At 32.3% G+C, this 16,080-nt stretch overlaps 1 protein-coding gene across 1 annotated transcript in view; it reads left to right on the top strand.

Moving 5' to 3' along the window:
- LOC118190330 (KICSTOR complex protein SZT2-like) overlaps window positions 1-16,080 on the top strand; it is a 279,720-nt gene that overhangs the window by 21,011 nt on the left and 242,629 nt on the right. Inside the window, exons 4-6 of the mRNA XM_085818640.1 lie at window positions 1,350-1,427; window positions 1,655-1,747; window positions 9,994-10,131. Of these exons, the coding sequence (XP_085674766.1) occupies window positions 1,350-1,427; window positions 1,655-1,747; window positions 9,994-10,131 (309 nt within the window). The remainder of the gene's footprint in view (window positions 1-1,349; window positions 1,428-1,654; window positions 1,748-9,993; window positions 10,132-16,080) is intronic.

The following is a 16,080-nucleotide window of genomic DNA, read 5'->3' as shown; positions in this document are numbered from 1 at the left end:
TGGAGAACTACAGTTCCTTATTCTGCACCTTCACGTGCAGACAGACGTCTCACCACCTTCGCGTGGGATAGCAGAAGAAGGTCTCTGTCATACTCCTCTTTCACCTCGCTGCTGGCGCATCGGTGAGGCCCTCTGGTGGTTGTGTCGCACTTACAAATACTACATATATATATTTTCAGTAAAGACACATTGCTGTTAATTTCCCTCATAGTAGTATATCTCATTTCATATGCACTTTTTCCATTGTTCCTATTGCTTGTTGAAGAAATGTTAGATGTCTATTTTCAAAGTTGTCTTTAATTCCACTATCATGGCTTAAATGTTTATTTTTCATGGGTTGTAATTGTCATGTTTTTAAATGGCATTGCTGCATCACCATTAACTAGTTATAATATTTTATGTGTTTCTAGAGTACTTTTCTGCAGTTTGATATGAAATTTCGTCTTTAGGTATTGTTTTGTGATCCATGCTTTATGATTCACTTTAAAAATTTTTTCAAAACCATAACTCGGCCCACCAGCGGCCGAGCGGTAAAGTCACTGAACACTGGTAGTTCAGTCCGAGGTTTGAATCTCATGAACGGGCTAGTTGCATGGGTGTTTTTGTGATTTTCCCCATGTGTAACGTGTATACGAGCCAGTTTCCCTTAGAAAGTCCTCCACAAAGGCATTCCTCACCTTAGGCAGATAATGCTCGAGGCTTTCCCATAATCATACATGCATACACACACAAAACCATAACTTGCCACTGACTGCACTAAGAAAGTTTAAGAATTTTGTGTACTATTACGTTTAATGCATTGTTTCCCATGTTGAAGACCTTAGCTTTCCACTAGATGGCATTTTATAGCAACAATTTTTTTATTAAATTTCATGCTGTCACTTTTATTATTTATGTATATTGTTTATGTATTCACTGGTTAGGCCACGTAATCTGTAATTATCTGTGATGCAGATAATGACCTAATCATGGCATTTTTTTTGCAACTTCTGATTATTAAAATTTGTTGAAATAATTTTTGAATTTTTTTTTTTTAAACTGAACTATTCAATAATTTCAGTGAAGTTTTTAATTGCATATAATTAATAATAATTTTGAAATAGCATGTTTAAAAAAGGAATATTGCAATTTAAATTGTTCTACAAATCCTATTTACTTTATTCCACAATACAGTAAAATTACCATTTGAAGCTATTAACCAAAGATAAAATTTGATGCTAAAAAGTTTTTTTTTTTTTTCTTACAGGTATATTACTCTTCATAGAATTTATTCTTTTTTTAACTATAATTCTTCATAGAATTTCTTCTTCTTTTAACTATAATTTTATATATTTGCTTTTAAATTGTAGGATATACAGCATAATAATATATATTTTGAAGACATTTATTCATCTTTGGAGCAAAGTTTGACGAGTGTTAGTGAACCGGTAAGTAATATTTCAGTACTTTATTATGATTAAATATTTGCTAATTTTTTATGTTTTAAAAATATTACATATTTATCTGAAATTATAATTCACAAACTTGTAAGATATTTGATGTAAAAAACTATGTAGAAAACTTTATTTTGATGATTTATATTTATATGAATTGTTCCTATAGATAGAAAGAAATGATTCACTTTTAGCTTTTTTCCTTTTTTTTTTTCTTTTAGTTTTACATACCAGGCAGCAATTATTATTTTAGACCTCAGATTTACATTACTGTCATTGCTCACATTCCAAACTGCCCTATTGTTGCTCCTCAGGTAATTATAAAAATCTATTGTTAATAGTATAAATAATAATAATTACTAACATAAAATGTTTGTACTTGTGTACTGACCCATCATCTGTGAAACTGCCACCAAGCAATGCAGTTTAGCACTATAAGGAACATGACATTGCGACACATTCATAACATCTGCTCTTTCATTTGATGTAACCCCAAATGATTCTTGAAAAGTCACCTTTTGTTTTTATGAACAGGGATATAAATTAACTGTTCTTACTGTATTTTTTCCTTTTATTTTGGAAAAAAAAAAGAAAGTTTGAGGGCTGACAGCATTTGTGACTGCACTCCAACTCATTTACAACTGGCCACGAAAATTAAAATTTCTTGAATACGAAAAAAGAGCACCTGAATATGGCTGGCATAACAGTAATGGATTAGAATAATCACCTAGAGGAAGTATAACTCATTCTAAAGAGAGCTAAACTAGCGTTCTAAACGGAGCTTATCGTAAAATCATAGAGCCCAACAAAATAGTAGAAATTGAGGAAAGCATTTTTATGAAGTGAGCCATGCAAGTACTTCTGTAACAGTGGCTGAGAATTTGCTGATTTGTGCTGAGATATTGACAGGTGGTTATTTTTTGATATCCCAACCCTTCTGCAAAGTCACCAAATGTTGGCGACTAATTTTTCACCAACCTAACAGGTGGAAAACAGTAGTCATTTTAAAAGATGATAGTGTATTGAAAATTACATAAAAGAACAACTAAATGAAATTAAAAATACAAGAAACATCCATAATGAAGTGTTGAAAATTACATGAAGCAAACATAGGTAATGAAACAGTAAACATTACCTAAAACAGCAACAAATTAACTAAATTAAAAACACTACAAACACTCCTAATAAAGGACTTTTTCCCCCTGGTCTTCTTCCCGAGTGCACAGTGATCTGGTTTAACTTAAAATAAAATCAAGAGAATTGCAGAATTATTGACATCACAGAGACTTGGCGCTGCTCTCCATGTACGTATTGACCTGTTTTTAGTAAAAAAAAAAAAAATTGAGAACTGCAAAAATTCAGAAAAAAGTATCACCAAAAAACACAAACAAACATGACACTTGAACTTCAAAACTGCATACATTATGAGCTGGCATATTGCACATGCAGGCATTAATGGGCTGCCAAATAAATACATTTTCTTAAAATTCTGTATTACCTTCTATAGCAACATAGTGCTTTGTCCAATGATTCTTGTCAAGGTTGGGTGGATAATAAGAGAATAGCAAAAAATTCTTTCATTGTAAGAGATTCAGATGAAAGCGAGACTCAGAATTAAGCAGGAATGATTGGTGCAACTTTGGGCGGGATCTCCACAAACTTTCATGGTTAGATGGTGGCCAGTTTTCATGGTCAACAGATAATATGCAAGTACTAAAATGTGTAACTGGTAATTATTATTTTTTTATGTTAGAATTTATGTACTTATTTGACATAACAAAATTTAAATTTTTTGTCACCACAATTCTCTTAATTAACTATATTTAATTTAAACATAAGCATACCTTTTAAATGTAGAATTCAGTCTCAGGTTGGTATTTATTCTAGAGGATAAAATTTCTTGGTGATCTGATACTTTTGAAAAAATATGTTTTCTTCTAAAAGCGAAATTATTCTACTTTATTTTGCCAAAATCTCTTTTCCTAAATACACTGGTGTGCAAAACGTAAGCAACAGGTGTTCTTTTTTGCATAACTCCACGAGAAATCATCTGAGAGACATGAAATTCAGAATTACGAGACAGCATTTTGTATTTAAACGATGACAAAAGCATAATTGCGCTAAAAATGAATACAGTGCTTACAGTATGAAATCAAACAAAAATAGGCTTTATTGAACTCATAGTATCGTTATACATGATTGTCTGTACAAGAGGAAGAACAACAAGCAGATGTTTCTTACTATGAGATATGCCCTCCCCTTACTGCAATGGTTGCTTCGAACGCTCTCTCCATATTCAGTATCATATTGTCCAACATATCTTGAGGTAAGACGGCCCGTTCCTCAATCAGTATCTGTTTCAGTTGCTGGGTGTTCCCTGGATGATGTAATCGTGCCACAAGGCATCTCCCCAAAGCATCCAACACATGTTCTATGGGATTTAAGTTGAGAGCACTCTGGCCAATCCATTCAAGTGATATCTTCACTTTTCAGTAGCTTCTGAACAGCAGGAGTCTGGTGTGGCCGTGCATTGTTATCCATAAAAACGAAGTCTCTTCCAATGACACCTCGGAACAGACGCACATGGGGAAGGATCACTTCCTGACAATAGCGATCTCCGGTTACAGAACTTCTGTCGAAAACGTGGAGCTCTGTCCGCCTGTTCAGCATCATGCCTCTCCAGACGAGATCTTCAGTACACCGTAACGGCCTCTTTCTGTGATGGTACTGAGATTAAACCATATTCCTACCTTTCTCCAAATCAATGTGTGTTGAGAATAGCTTGTGGCACTAAAACTACTCTCATCCGTAAGGAGGATACGACTCCATTGATGAGATGCCCAGTTTCTGCTCTTCTTGCACCACTGTAAACGGTGACGCTGATGGCCAACTTTCAAAGGGATGCAGCGTTCAGGACGGCAGCCGAATAAGCCACCTTTTTGAAGGTGTCTTCCGCGACACTTGTCGCCCCGTTGCTGTACACAGTTGTTGAACTATGGAGTTTGGTGACTGGTTTCGGGCTCTTTTCGCCTGCAGGACAATATATCGATCATCCACTGCAGTTTTTTCCTTGGGCAGCCACCACCAACCTTTCTAAAAGCCATACCTATGGTTTGTAAGGCTTTCCAAGCGTGCGAAAAGACACTTTTGTTGATTCCTAACTCTTCAGCTATACTGGTCACACTTTGCCCCTACTCCAGATTTTCGATCATTCTTTCACATGTGAAGTCATCCAGATCATTTCTTCTAGCCATATTTCACGAAAGATTTCCTTGTACTTGCAGCGAATGTCTTTAATTACGTCTCCATCTTTCCTTTTATGGCAGTCTCGAGTTGAGCGTGCCGACCATACTCGTTTTACATACGCTCACGTAGCCTGTGACGTTTTTTTCTTGACATTCGCATACGCATGACCTTTCTATTGAATTGCGTGTTCATTGTACTGAACGCAAGAACCCCTTTTCTACATTTAATGGCTATCTGATTAAAATTTACATTGTTGTTTAAGTGTAGTAAACAATATGAAATAATTTGGATGTTGGTGGTGTGTAGATGCATGAAGTAATAGTTGCATTAAAGATATTAGCAGTCGTGCTAATTTTGATTCTTCTTTATACTGAAAAACACTTTTTTTTAAAGCCAACACATATGAATTGTTGTAATAAGTGCCTCTTTTTGTATAATTGCAGCAAATTAGCAGTAGCAAAACAAGAGAAGGAATACAATGTGTCTAAGATGAAAGCTTGGTTTAGAATGATTTAGTTTTCATTTACATTTAATCCATATTCATTAATAACTTTGTCAAATTATTATTGGCTGAAGTCTTATATATATATATGCATTATTAACATTGTGCAGAAATAATATGACATGAATTAATTTTGAAATGACCCACCTCGGAGATTTGTTATAAGCAATAATTATTTTTGGGACAGAAAGAGGAAATACTGGAATTAAAAAAGGGAGATAAGAGATCATTTCAAATCTTCTTATTTTAAATTATATATTTTTTATCATTCATTTTGTGTCATTTAGTTTATTGTGTTGTAATACCTTGGCAATAATTGGTATTGATTCAACACATTTTATTTCTGGTTAAAGCAGTTCTGAAGATGCTGTATCTGATTCATATCATTATGGGTGCAATATGCACCTCACAGTTTTGTTTTGTAAGTTTAGCATCATATGACGATGAAGAGAGATACATACAGAGAAGAGAGCTGCAATGTATTACTCTGATGAATGCAAGTGGGAAAGTGTGCAGTTATCCAGTATGGGGTTTAGTATAACAGAACAAAACTTTTGGAAGTTTTAAGTTTCATTTCTAAAGTAGCTACCTTACCATCATTATGAAAAGGAGAAATATCCAAACTGAAATGAAGAATAAAAAAGGCTATTGCCAATTAAAATTAGAAGTTTGCTTGTGTGTATAGTTATTTGTATTAGGTTGGCAACTAATTTCCCGCCATTTTTAATAATGTTTGTTAAAAGTTTATTTTTCAATAAACATATACAAGTAGTTAATTAAGAATGTATTCTCCTTTATTGTTTACAATCTTTTCCCAACCTTTAACAAGTTTTTCAATAACTTATTGGTAGAAATCACCTATTTGAGACTCGAAAAAGTCATCCAACCAAGCTCTAATTTCTGCATCAGTATTGTAAGAAACTCCCCGCATAGCATTTGAAAGAGTTCGAAAGAGGTGAAGTATTCCAATATCACCAATGCCACCAATCCAATACCACCAGTGTAGATTGCAGCTCGTTGATTTTTGTTGGTGACACTTAAAGTGTGAGGCACCCATGCTCCACATTTCTGAACTTTGGCCATTGAGTAAAGATGCTTATCTACAGTAGTATGGGAGCAATCCATTGTCTCTGCCAGTTCCCTTGTTGTTTGACGCGGATTTTCGGGCAAAAGGTGGTTTAATCGCTTTTAATCGAACTCAGCTGGACAGCCAGAACAAGGTGCATCTTTGAGGTTCAAAATTTCTTTTTTGAACTTTGCATACCAATCACGGGTGGTTCTTTCAGCTATAGCACACACTCCATACACAGCACAAATGTTGCAAGCAGCTTCTGAGGCCTTAGAACCTTTATTAAAGGCAAAAAGAAGGTGTCAAAAATGCTCATTCTTCTCAACTTGACATTCCATGTTAATGATATGTAAATAACAAGAAAATGTATCTTAGCAATAACAAAACATATATTTAGGTAGAACAATATATTCTTTTTTGAATGATGCATAACTTCATGCCAAAAGTATTTAATGTCACAGATTTGCCAATTTAAAAAAATGGCGAGAACTTTGTTGCCAAGCTAATATATATGTATTTACTCATATAAAGCAACTTTGTCTGTTGGACAAGATGCAAAGGAAAAGATTGAAAAGTAATGAGCTAAGACTTTTAAAAGTTTTTTGCGAAGAAAATCAGACTTGCAGTTAAGATCATCAGATTGGTATTGGTAGATTTCAATGGAAGTAAAGGGCTTGTTGGAAGTATAGAATGTCATAATTCACTAACTGAAGATATATTTGAACCATTTTAATAGAACATGAAAAATGATTAAGAGACCAGCCAGCTATAATTAGCAATAGAAAATTTAAAAATTTCTTTCTTTTTTTTTTTTTTTTTTTTTTTTTGGTATTTGATGCAAAATTGTAAAGTTCCCTTAGTTACAGCTGTGTGTATTAAGTCACATTAGAAGGAACATTATTAATTCTGCAAGAATTAAAATATGTAAGGTTTGTAAGGTCTAAACAAAATTTTCAGTAATTCATTTGAATTTTTCATTCTGTAAAGTAAACTAATCTATCTATTTGTCTATCTAGATTTATATTTATCTGCAATATTCTTATTATTTCTGGCTTTTATTTTTTCAATATTTGTATCTAATCTATGTGTATCTATTTTATCTATCAATATAGATTTATATTTTATCTACAAGTTATTATTATTTCTGATTTTTATTTTTCTATTTTATTCCAGTGGTTTCAATAAAATGTGAATTTAACTTAAGAATAAATGTTTAAAATTATTATTTTTATGTTTGCCTCTAAATTGTTGCAGCTTTTAACACACTATTTGTTTACCAGATTTTTAGAACTTCAGATTTCAATTTTAGTATTATCTATATAGATAGGTGTATATTGGGAGTTGAAAATTTATGTGAAATCCGACCAATGTTATAACTAATAGAAGAGAAAAACAAGACAACAAATTCATTGTAATTTCTTTTTAGTTGACTAAAGATGTTTGTAATGCAAAGAAAAAAAAAATTTCAATCTTTTAACAATATGAAAAGAATGTAGTGTAATTTATATGCATAACACATCTTGAATATATGACATGGATTAATTTTGCACTGTATGATAGAGCAGTAATGGAAGAGAAATGCATGCTTTCTCAGAAAAGTTCCAGGACATTTTTTTTTTTTTTATTATTTCTGAGTTTGCAGTACTAAAAAGGAACAAATGTTGTTTTTATGTTACCTGGTATGTATTCTTACTTGACATGACCTTGGCCATGTTTCCACACAAACTTACTAGGTGGCAGGCCTGTGCTTAGCAACACACTATTCGGATTGTTGTTGCATTCGTTAAGGTGACACAATGGAAGCTGATTATAAGCAAAGAGTGAACATTAAATTCTGCGTTAAGCTCGGGAAAACCCCTAGTGAAACATGGCACATAATTAAGGAAGCATATGCAAGTGAGGCACTTTCAAGAAGTCATGCTTTTGAGTGGCACAAAAAGTTTAATAAAGGCAGAGATTCAGTGTAAGACGATCTCAGTACTGATACCGATGCGTGGAGCATGTAAGGCAGTTATTGCAAGAAAACAATAATGCAACTGTGTGTATGATATCAGAAGAACTGAATTTAAATCATAATGTGTGTCATAAGATTTTATGCAGAGATTTAGGGAAATGAAAACTTAATTCAAAAATCGTCCCTTACTCATTCACAGATGAGCAGAAAAAGGAACAAGGAATAATTTCTGCTGAACTGTTGAATAAAGCCAGATGTGATCCCACATTTGTGTCAAAAATTATTGTGATTTTTTTCTTGTTTCCATGAGTGAAAAGGTTACTGAAAGGAAAGCTTCATCAAGATTGTTGCAGACATCTAACGAGCTGTGACAAATAAGCTTGCAAGCATCGCAGTTGAAGATTTCCCTGCTTGTTTCTGAGACTCCCAGAAAAGTTGGCAGTTGTGTATAGATAGCTAAAGGAAATACTTGGATAGCCTCTAGTATCATTATTTGGTAAATACGATTTTCTATTTTTTATGACCTGACAAAAGATGTTCTTTGATAAGGAAAGGTTTAAAAAGAATTGAAGATTAAGAGGCAGTTATAAAAAAAAATCATATATTAAGGGTGAGAGAAGCATTAAAGTAAAAACAGTCTTATTTTTTATTTAAAAGAATTACAAACAATATTTGACATTGAGAGTAAGGTAAACAGGGAAAAAATATAATTTGCACTATTTGATAATTTGCACTATTATGCTGTCTATAATAAAGCATTTTGGTGGGTACTAAAAAAAATTTGCAGTGGTAGTGTGTGGTTCCTATAAGTAGCCATTTTTATTACTTGTGTAAAGATCTCATTAGTCCATAAATTTTTAAACTTCTGTAAAGAATTCCCCATTTGCTTCCTGAATTCTTCTTCCATGTCATTTACCATATGATCATATGAGAGACTCATACGACAAAAAAGTCAGAACTGTAAGGATTATGCTGAAGGGCTTTTTGGTGAGTATATTACAATGATTTACAGCATGAATTAAACATGATTGTGCAACGATGGAATAACAAATGGTTTTAAGTTTTAGCAGTTTACTGCATTGTTACTTTTAAAAACCATAGAAGTTGTATGTTCAGAAAAGTTAAATCTTCTATATAATAATTTCATAATCTATTATAGCTTTTCTATTACTGTTTAATCATGTTGCTTTCCAAATATAATTCTTATCAAATTATTATGTTATATTACACTGTAGTATTTTGCATTAATTGTATATATTTAAATATAAGTTAATTGTTTTCTATATTTTTAGTTTTTCTTTTAATAAGGATACAATTTGAATTTTTATGCTATTTGTATGTCAGAAAATGGATAGTTATTATTATTATTATTATTATTTTTTTTTTTTTTTTGTTTCATAGTAATTTGAGTGAAGCATGAAATCGTCATGTTTTTTTTTGGGGGGGGTCAGAAGTTGCTTATGTTTATTCAAAATTTATCCCCCAGTAATCTCTTGAAAGCAGATTAAATTTTAATTTGTATTTGCAATTCCAACCTCACTGTTTATGGCAGTCTTTTTGTATTCTTTTAAGTAGGAAGCAGTAAGCGTGTTAGCTTAACTTCATTATCAAAGAACAATGCAAGAATATTGTTATGAAATAGTAATTGTCTTTTAATGAATGATGTCAGATGGAACACTTATTTAGTCATAGCAAGAAACTAATATGCACAAATTTCTGTGCATGCTGATTATTGTTGAAATAATGTAGCCTTTTTTTAGTTATTTAAACATTAATATTTATTTTTTAGGTGCTAATACAAGGTTGGATTCTTACTCCTGACAACAGAAATGAATTACTGGAGCTAATTCAGAATAAACTGAAAAATATGTGTAAGATAGTAGAAAAAGTCTCTTCAACAGTTCAAGAAGAACAAATTCAATTTATGGTAATATTTTGTTATATGTCGCTTTTTTTAAAGTTTAAATGCTCTAGTTATATGAAAATTCTCATTTGAAGAATTTTTATTAGCGTTTTTGCTTGTGTGTATTGTGATTATGAGATTTAACAATATTTGATATCATATTTTTGTAATCTTTGATCTCAGTCTTATGATTCTGTTTTTCATTATATACGTTATGTATATTTTGCTCTATGTATGAAGCAAGTTCTTTATTTCAGTTTAATTAAAAAGGGAGGGGGTACTGTTAATAATATTTAGCAATCTTTGTGTTGCATTCACATTACAAAAATGTTCATTATGTATATTGGTAGGTTTAACTATTGGGAACCTTTTAAATGTAGTGTTCTGATAATTTATGACAATTTTTATAGGAGGGGACACTTTTGTGTAAGGTTTTGCTGCAACTGACATTTTTGGCTGGTATAAATAATTGTGTGTTAATTGTCATTAGTTCTGTATTATACAGTCAAAAGTTGTTAATTCGGATTCGTCGGGACTTCAACGATTCTGGATTATCGATTTTTCCGGATTATAGATCATCAGTTTAAATCTGGTAAGATGGCATGGAGAAATTATAAAATTAAAAATATGAAACCGTAATTTATGAAATAAAGAACAATTATGATCTAAAGGGTATTAAAATTTACAAAAAAAAGCTTAATATTTATTTGTTTAATTTATTAAACATTTCTTTCAATGTAAGTTGTTTAAGTTGCTTTGTTTTTTATGTGATAATACTTTCTCTTTAATTCTATAAACAGACATTATTTCTTGTTCAGTTACAAAGTTCCGCTGTTCAAGTCCTATAATTGCTGTGTTGAGAATACCGACTAATTTGTCAATCGAAATTTTTTCGTTTTCAATAACCTCTGTGTCACTTTCTTCACTATCGGAAGCGAATTATAATGATGAGGAATTTGATTTAAATCATATCAAAGACGGAGTACATCGAAATGAACTACTACATTTAGTAAGGAATTAGAAGCCAAATAAAATAAAAACATCTGCCCTGAAGATAAAGATAGTGCTGACAGATCAACTTCCAATTCATTGCGCGCCGTGGCGTCCCCCCCCCCCAGCCGCAGAGCAGCGTCAAATTGATAAACAGATTTCGGAATGGCTAGAGAAACGAAAGATATGCCTTTATCCATTTTTTGCAGCAATTCCACTTTTTGTTTAATGGACTTCGAAACATACTTTCGCTTTGTAGATCCTTTACATATTAGTAAATATATATCGGAAATTCTATTTGACATAATCGAAAGTTCAAGCTTACTTTTATAAAATTGCGCTAACAGTCTGCAAAAAATAATAAGCCGGATCCAATTCAAAGATTAAGGAACAATGCAATCTGCAACATTAACTGAATTAGATAATTTTAACTTAGCTTATACCGTCCATTATACATTAAATGCGTAAACGTATAATGCGCATGCGCACATGCATATTGGCAGCCGTAAATGTCTTCACATGCGCAGAAAGTTTGTAGCTTTGAGGTCTGGATTATAGATCATTCCGGATTATGGGTGTCCGAATTTACGACTTTTGACTGTATCTGATTTTTAGCACCAGAGGAGCTCAATTTTTTGTCCTCACCACTTTTCAAATAAAAGGATGTTGCCTGCAAAAGCTATCTCCATCTATTACATGTAAAGAAGTAATATAGCAAATGCATATAAAAAAGTATAGCAACCCTTAACAGTTTGTTGGGGATTCTAAAGATATGCTGTTTTTAAATATTCTGTGATTTTCTGTGGGTAAGTGCAAAGAAAATTATGTTTAATATATAAGTTAAAAAGGCAAAAATTTAACAATTAAAAAATTGTTATGTAAGTCTGTTACTAAGAAAACTGAACATTGATATGATGAATTGAAAAAGAATGAAAAAATTAATGGCAACACTTAACACTATATCAAGAGGTCTGTCTATACATATGCTGCTTTTAAAAATTCTGTGATTTTGTGGCAGAATTTTATGTGATGTAAGTGGGAAGGAAAGTGAAGTTTAGTAATACAGTTAAAAAGATAAAAGAAGTTGTGAAGTAATCTTGTAAAGGAAAACTAAGCATGATAAACTGAAAAAAAGATTGGAGTGAGACAGAAATATATATGACATCATTTAACACTATATCAGAAAATAGATGCTTTAAAATTTTTTTTGATTTTACTGTTGAATTTTATGCACTGAAGTGGAAAGAAAGTGGTTTTAATAATGGAAAAAAAAAAAAAAATAGTTGACCGACCATGACTGAGTCCAAGAGCTGATTGGTGAACAGTGAGCTTAGCAACATAATAAATAAAGAATAAAATACCTTTACAAATCCTTTGGTGCAACATTAAGATCTGAATCCTTTCTACGGATTGAAATGCAATGAAATTTGCAGGAATTTTTTTCCCATCATTTGGAAGATGGGGTAAAAACCATTTCATATTTCTCCGGGGATTTTTGTAAACACCAAAAGCATAGATTTTGTATATCACATAATTCTTCAGGTACTAGAAATATTTAACAGGGCTTTCACTCAGAAAGTCCTAAGAAAAAGTGTTAAAAAAAGTTAGGGAAAACGTAGAACTTTTTCTAAAAAATCAGAAATTTAAAAAAAGAAAAAAGTGCAGAGCAGGCCTTTCAAATCAAATGTTTATGCTTCAAGTAATCACTTATGAACAAAAAATGCACTTCTTAAAAAGAAAGCAAATAAATAAAAAGATTTACAGTCTTTTTCTTGCACAAAGTATTTTACTCAGTTCTTATCTGAAACAGTTTTATAACCCTATAGCTCTCCTCTCTGCCTACTACAGTCGTAATTTTAGGTGTTTCTCCCCAAACTATGACTCTTAACCATGACGATGACTGCTATGGAAAGAAGATCGAGTCCTCTAATTTGCTAATTTTTTTTTAACTCCTGTACGGTGATGTGCAACAATTGTAAATAAGGGGAAGGTTGCTACCACTTTCTAGTACCTGTTTTAAAGAAATAGACTGTAATGAGCTGTTCAATGCTTTCTTTAGAAATGTAACTTTTCTCTTACCCCCTTTTTTTAAAAGTGTAATAGAATAATGCAATTTAGATGCATTACACTGTGTACTTGTATATTATAATAAATAACTGTGTGATTTTATTGTTCCTTTTTATTTTGAAACACAGTAGAAGTAATATTTATTATGACTGATTTTATCATTATTTATAAATTTCTTTTCCAAAAGTTTTCTAGAAGGAATTTTGCTATGTTATTTGTCATATAGGCAGTTGTTATGTTATTGCCGTACTCTTGCAGATTTAATCTTCTTAACTAATGTTGGTGAGATCCCCTTATATGTTCTGTGATGAAAACCTGCATGATGGTGCACAAAATGCTATACCATTCAGTCACCCCATAGAATATTTAATATTGTATACTGAATATTAAAAATGAGTATTTAGGTGCTTTTGTTCATGGTAAATCTAGTGGATGTCAGAAGTTAGTATCAGACTCTGATTTGCTTTGAAACGGCAATTTATAAGATGGCAGATTTGCTGGAATAGCTGGTTGAACAGAAGGTTAAAATTGTAATGTTTTTTGAAGAAAAGAAGAGTTTGTGGTGACATAAAGTTGTTTTCATGCACACTTTGATAGGAGATAGGCTCCTTACAGATAGGCCATTCACAAACTGTATCATCAAATGGGAGCACTGGCTCTGTGTTGGGAATGAATTGATAATGCCTATCAAGTGTATGCACACCTGGAAACAGCAACTGGGTTTCCTTTGCACACACAATGCTTCATGTAAAATGGAGCCCATCCACTCACTGCAAATATTGTTTTTGATTTTTGTACGAGATTTCTAATGCAGTTTTAATGTCACATTGATCTTCTAAACATTGCAAAGGTGGGAGACAATGGTCACTATATAGCCTGGATAATAAGCCACCTAATTTCTTTTTATTAGACTTTTTTAGAGATAAGGTATTCTCCAGGAAATCTACAAATATAGCTAAAGGCTTTTATCATGCAGTTGTGCCATACAATTTTGGAAGACATGTATGTGCCAGAGAGTTGTGGTTAGTGTGAAGTTCACTTGCAAAAGGTTGCAAAAAAAAAAAAATAATAATAATAATGAATACATTGAGCATATTCTGCATTAAATTCACTTTCCATGCTCAGTTGAGTGTGCATTCATTTTGTAATATTTTGATGATAAATAAATGTATGATAAAAACAGATGCATCCTGCTTGATATGTGTAAAGATATATGTATGTGCTTAGCACAGCTTTCAAAAAAGATCTGCGAAAGATTCTGAATTTCTCTTCATATAGGCTAAACTGGATGTAAGGATTGCACCCACAGTGCTTCTAATGACTGATGTCTATTTCTTCTCATGAATGGACTCGCATTTCATTTTTTATCTCATTCTCTTTCATCTCAATGGCATTTCGAATGAATACTCACTATTGTTGGGTGCAAGCTTACACCGAATAATATAATCCATGGATGTATCGCTTAAGTTCCCTTGAATTTTAAAGGAACAAAAACATATTATTTATGATTGTGGCACTTTCACTCTTGACACTCACAAAAAAAATTACATTTCCGTATGAAACATTATAGATACATTCAGTAACAAATTTTAGAATTCATTCATCTCTTTCATTTATATTGCACAATGCATTCATGCAAAGTTTTTCAGTATCTGAATCATGGTATAGTATCCCACAAGGCCTTATCAGAAGAACCATTTCAATATACAGATTGATTGCTGGTAAAGTTTTCGGTACTTACATATTAACACAACCAGGCCAAAATTCGCATAAATCGCCAAATTTGGCGACCCTATTTACGGCAACCCTACGTGTTATACGTAGTTTCATTTATTGTTGGTGTAAAGAGTTAACCTCAATTAAATTTTGTGCAGAAGAGATGGGAATTGCTGACAAAACTGTTATAGATTGGAATAATTACATGCAGGAGATATGTGCCCTTGAAATGGATGAAAAAGAAAGAAAGCAAATAGGCGGCGTAGGACTTGGACTGTGGAAATAGATGAAAGTTTATTTGTAAAAAGAAAAAATAACACTGGGCGTGTACTACCACAGCAATGGGTTTTCGGCGGAATTTGCCGAGAAAAGAAAGAGACTTCTTTGGTTACTGTACCTAACAGAAGCGCCGTTACCCTCATAGAAAAAATTTGTGAAAATATCAAGGAAGGAAGCATCATTTATTCGGATTGCTGGAAAGGATACAATACAAGTGAGTTCGAAAATGCTGGATTTCTGCATGGAACTGTTAATCACAAATAGAACTTTGTGGATCCCAACACGGGCGTTCACACACAGCATGTAGAGCGCATGTGGGGCTCAGCCAAATGGCGCAACAAAAAACAGAGAGGAACAGCCCATCATCATCTTGACTCATACCTTATCGAATTTATATGGCGCCAAGCTCAAGCTGTTAATGGCGAAGACAGTTTTCAATCAGTGCTAAAAGCAATAGCCAAAAGATTTACGCCGAAAAAATAATTCTGCAACTTATTCAAATTCGAAACCGGAAGGGTTTAATTGCTATTTTATATTTTAAAACAAAATAATATAAAAAACTGTATTAAAAATTATCTGTAATTAATAAATGTACATTTTCTTTATATTCATACTTTTTTAATCAAACTTACAAATCGCGCCAACCTGGTTGCGATAATACATAAGTACCAAGTTTTCTCTTTATACCATCTAAAATGTTTTAGCATTGGGGGTGAAATTACATGATTCTTTTCTGTAACTACCCAAATATACAAAATATAAAATTTTGAAAAGAAGTATGATTTATCTTACCAATGTGCAATACTGATCACTTTGACTGCTCTGTCAATACACTGCTGCATATTTATAAAACTAATTTTGTCATAAAAATAATGTCATAATAGTAGAAGAAAGAAAATATGTTAAATAACTCGTTTACAA

Source organism: Stegodyphus dumicola, chromosome 6 (genome assembly GCF_044657685.1).
Source record: "Stegodyphus dumicola isolate Sdum_Otavi_A_Nest chromosome 6, ASM4465768v1".
Lineage (NCBI taxonomy): Eukaryota > Metazoa > Arthropoda > Arachnida > Araneae > Eresidae > Stegodyphus > Stegodyphus dumicola.
The sequence above is the reverse complement of the archived record's forward strand: the minus strand, read 5'-3'. Positions and strand labels throughout refer to the sequence as shown.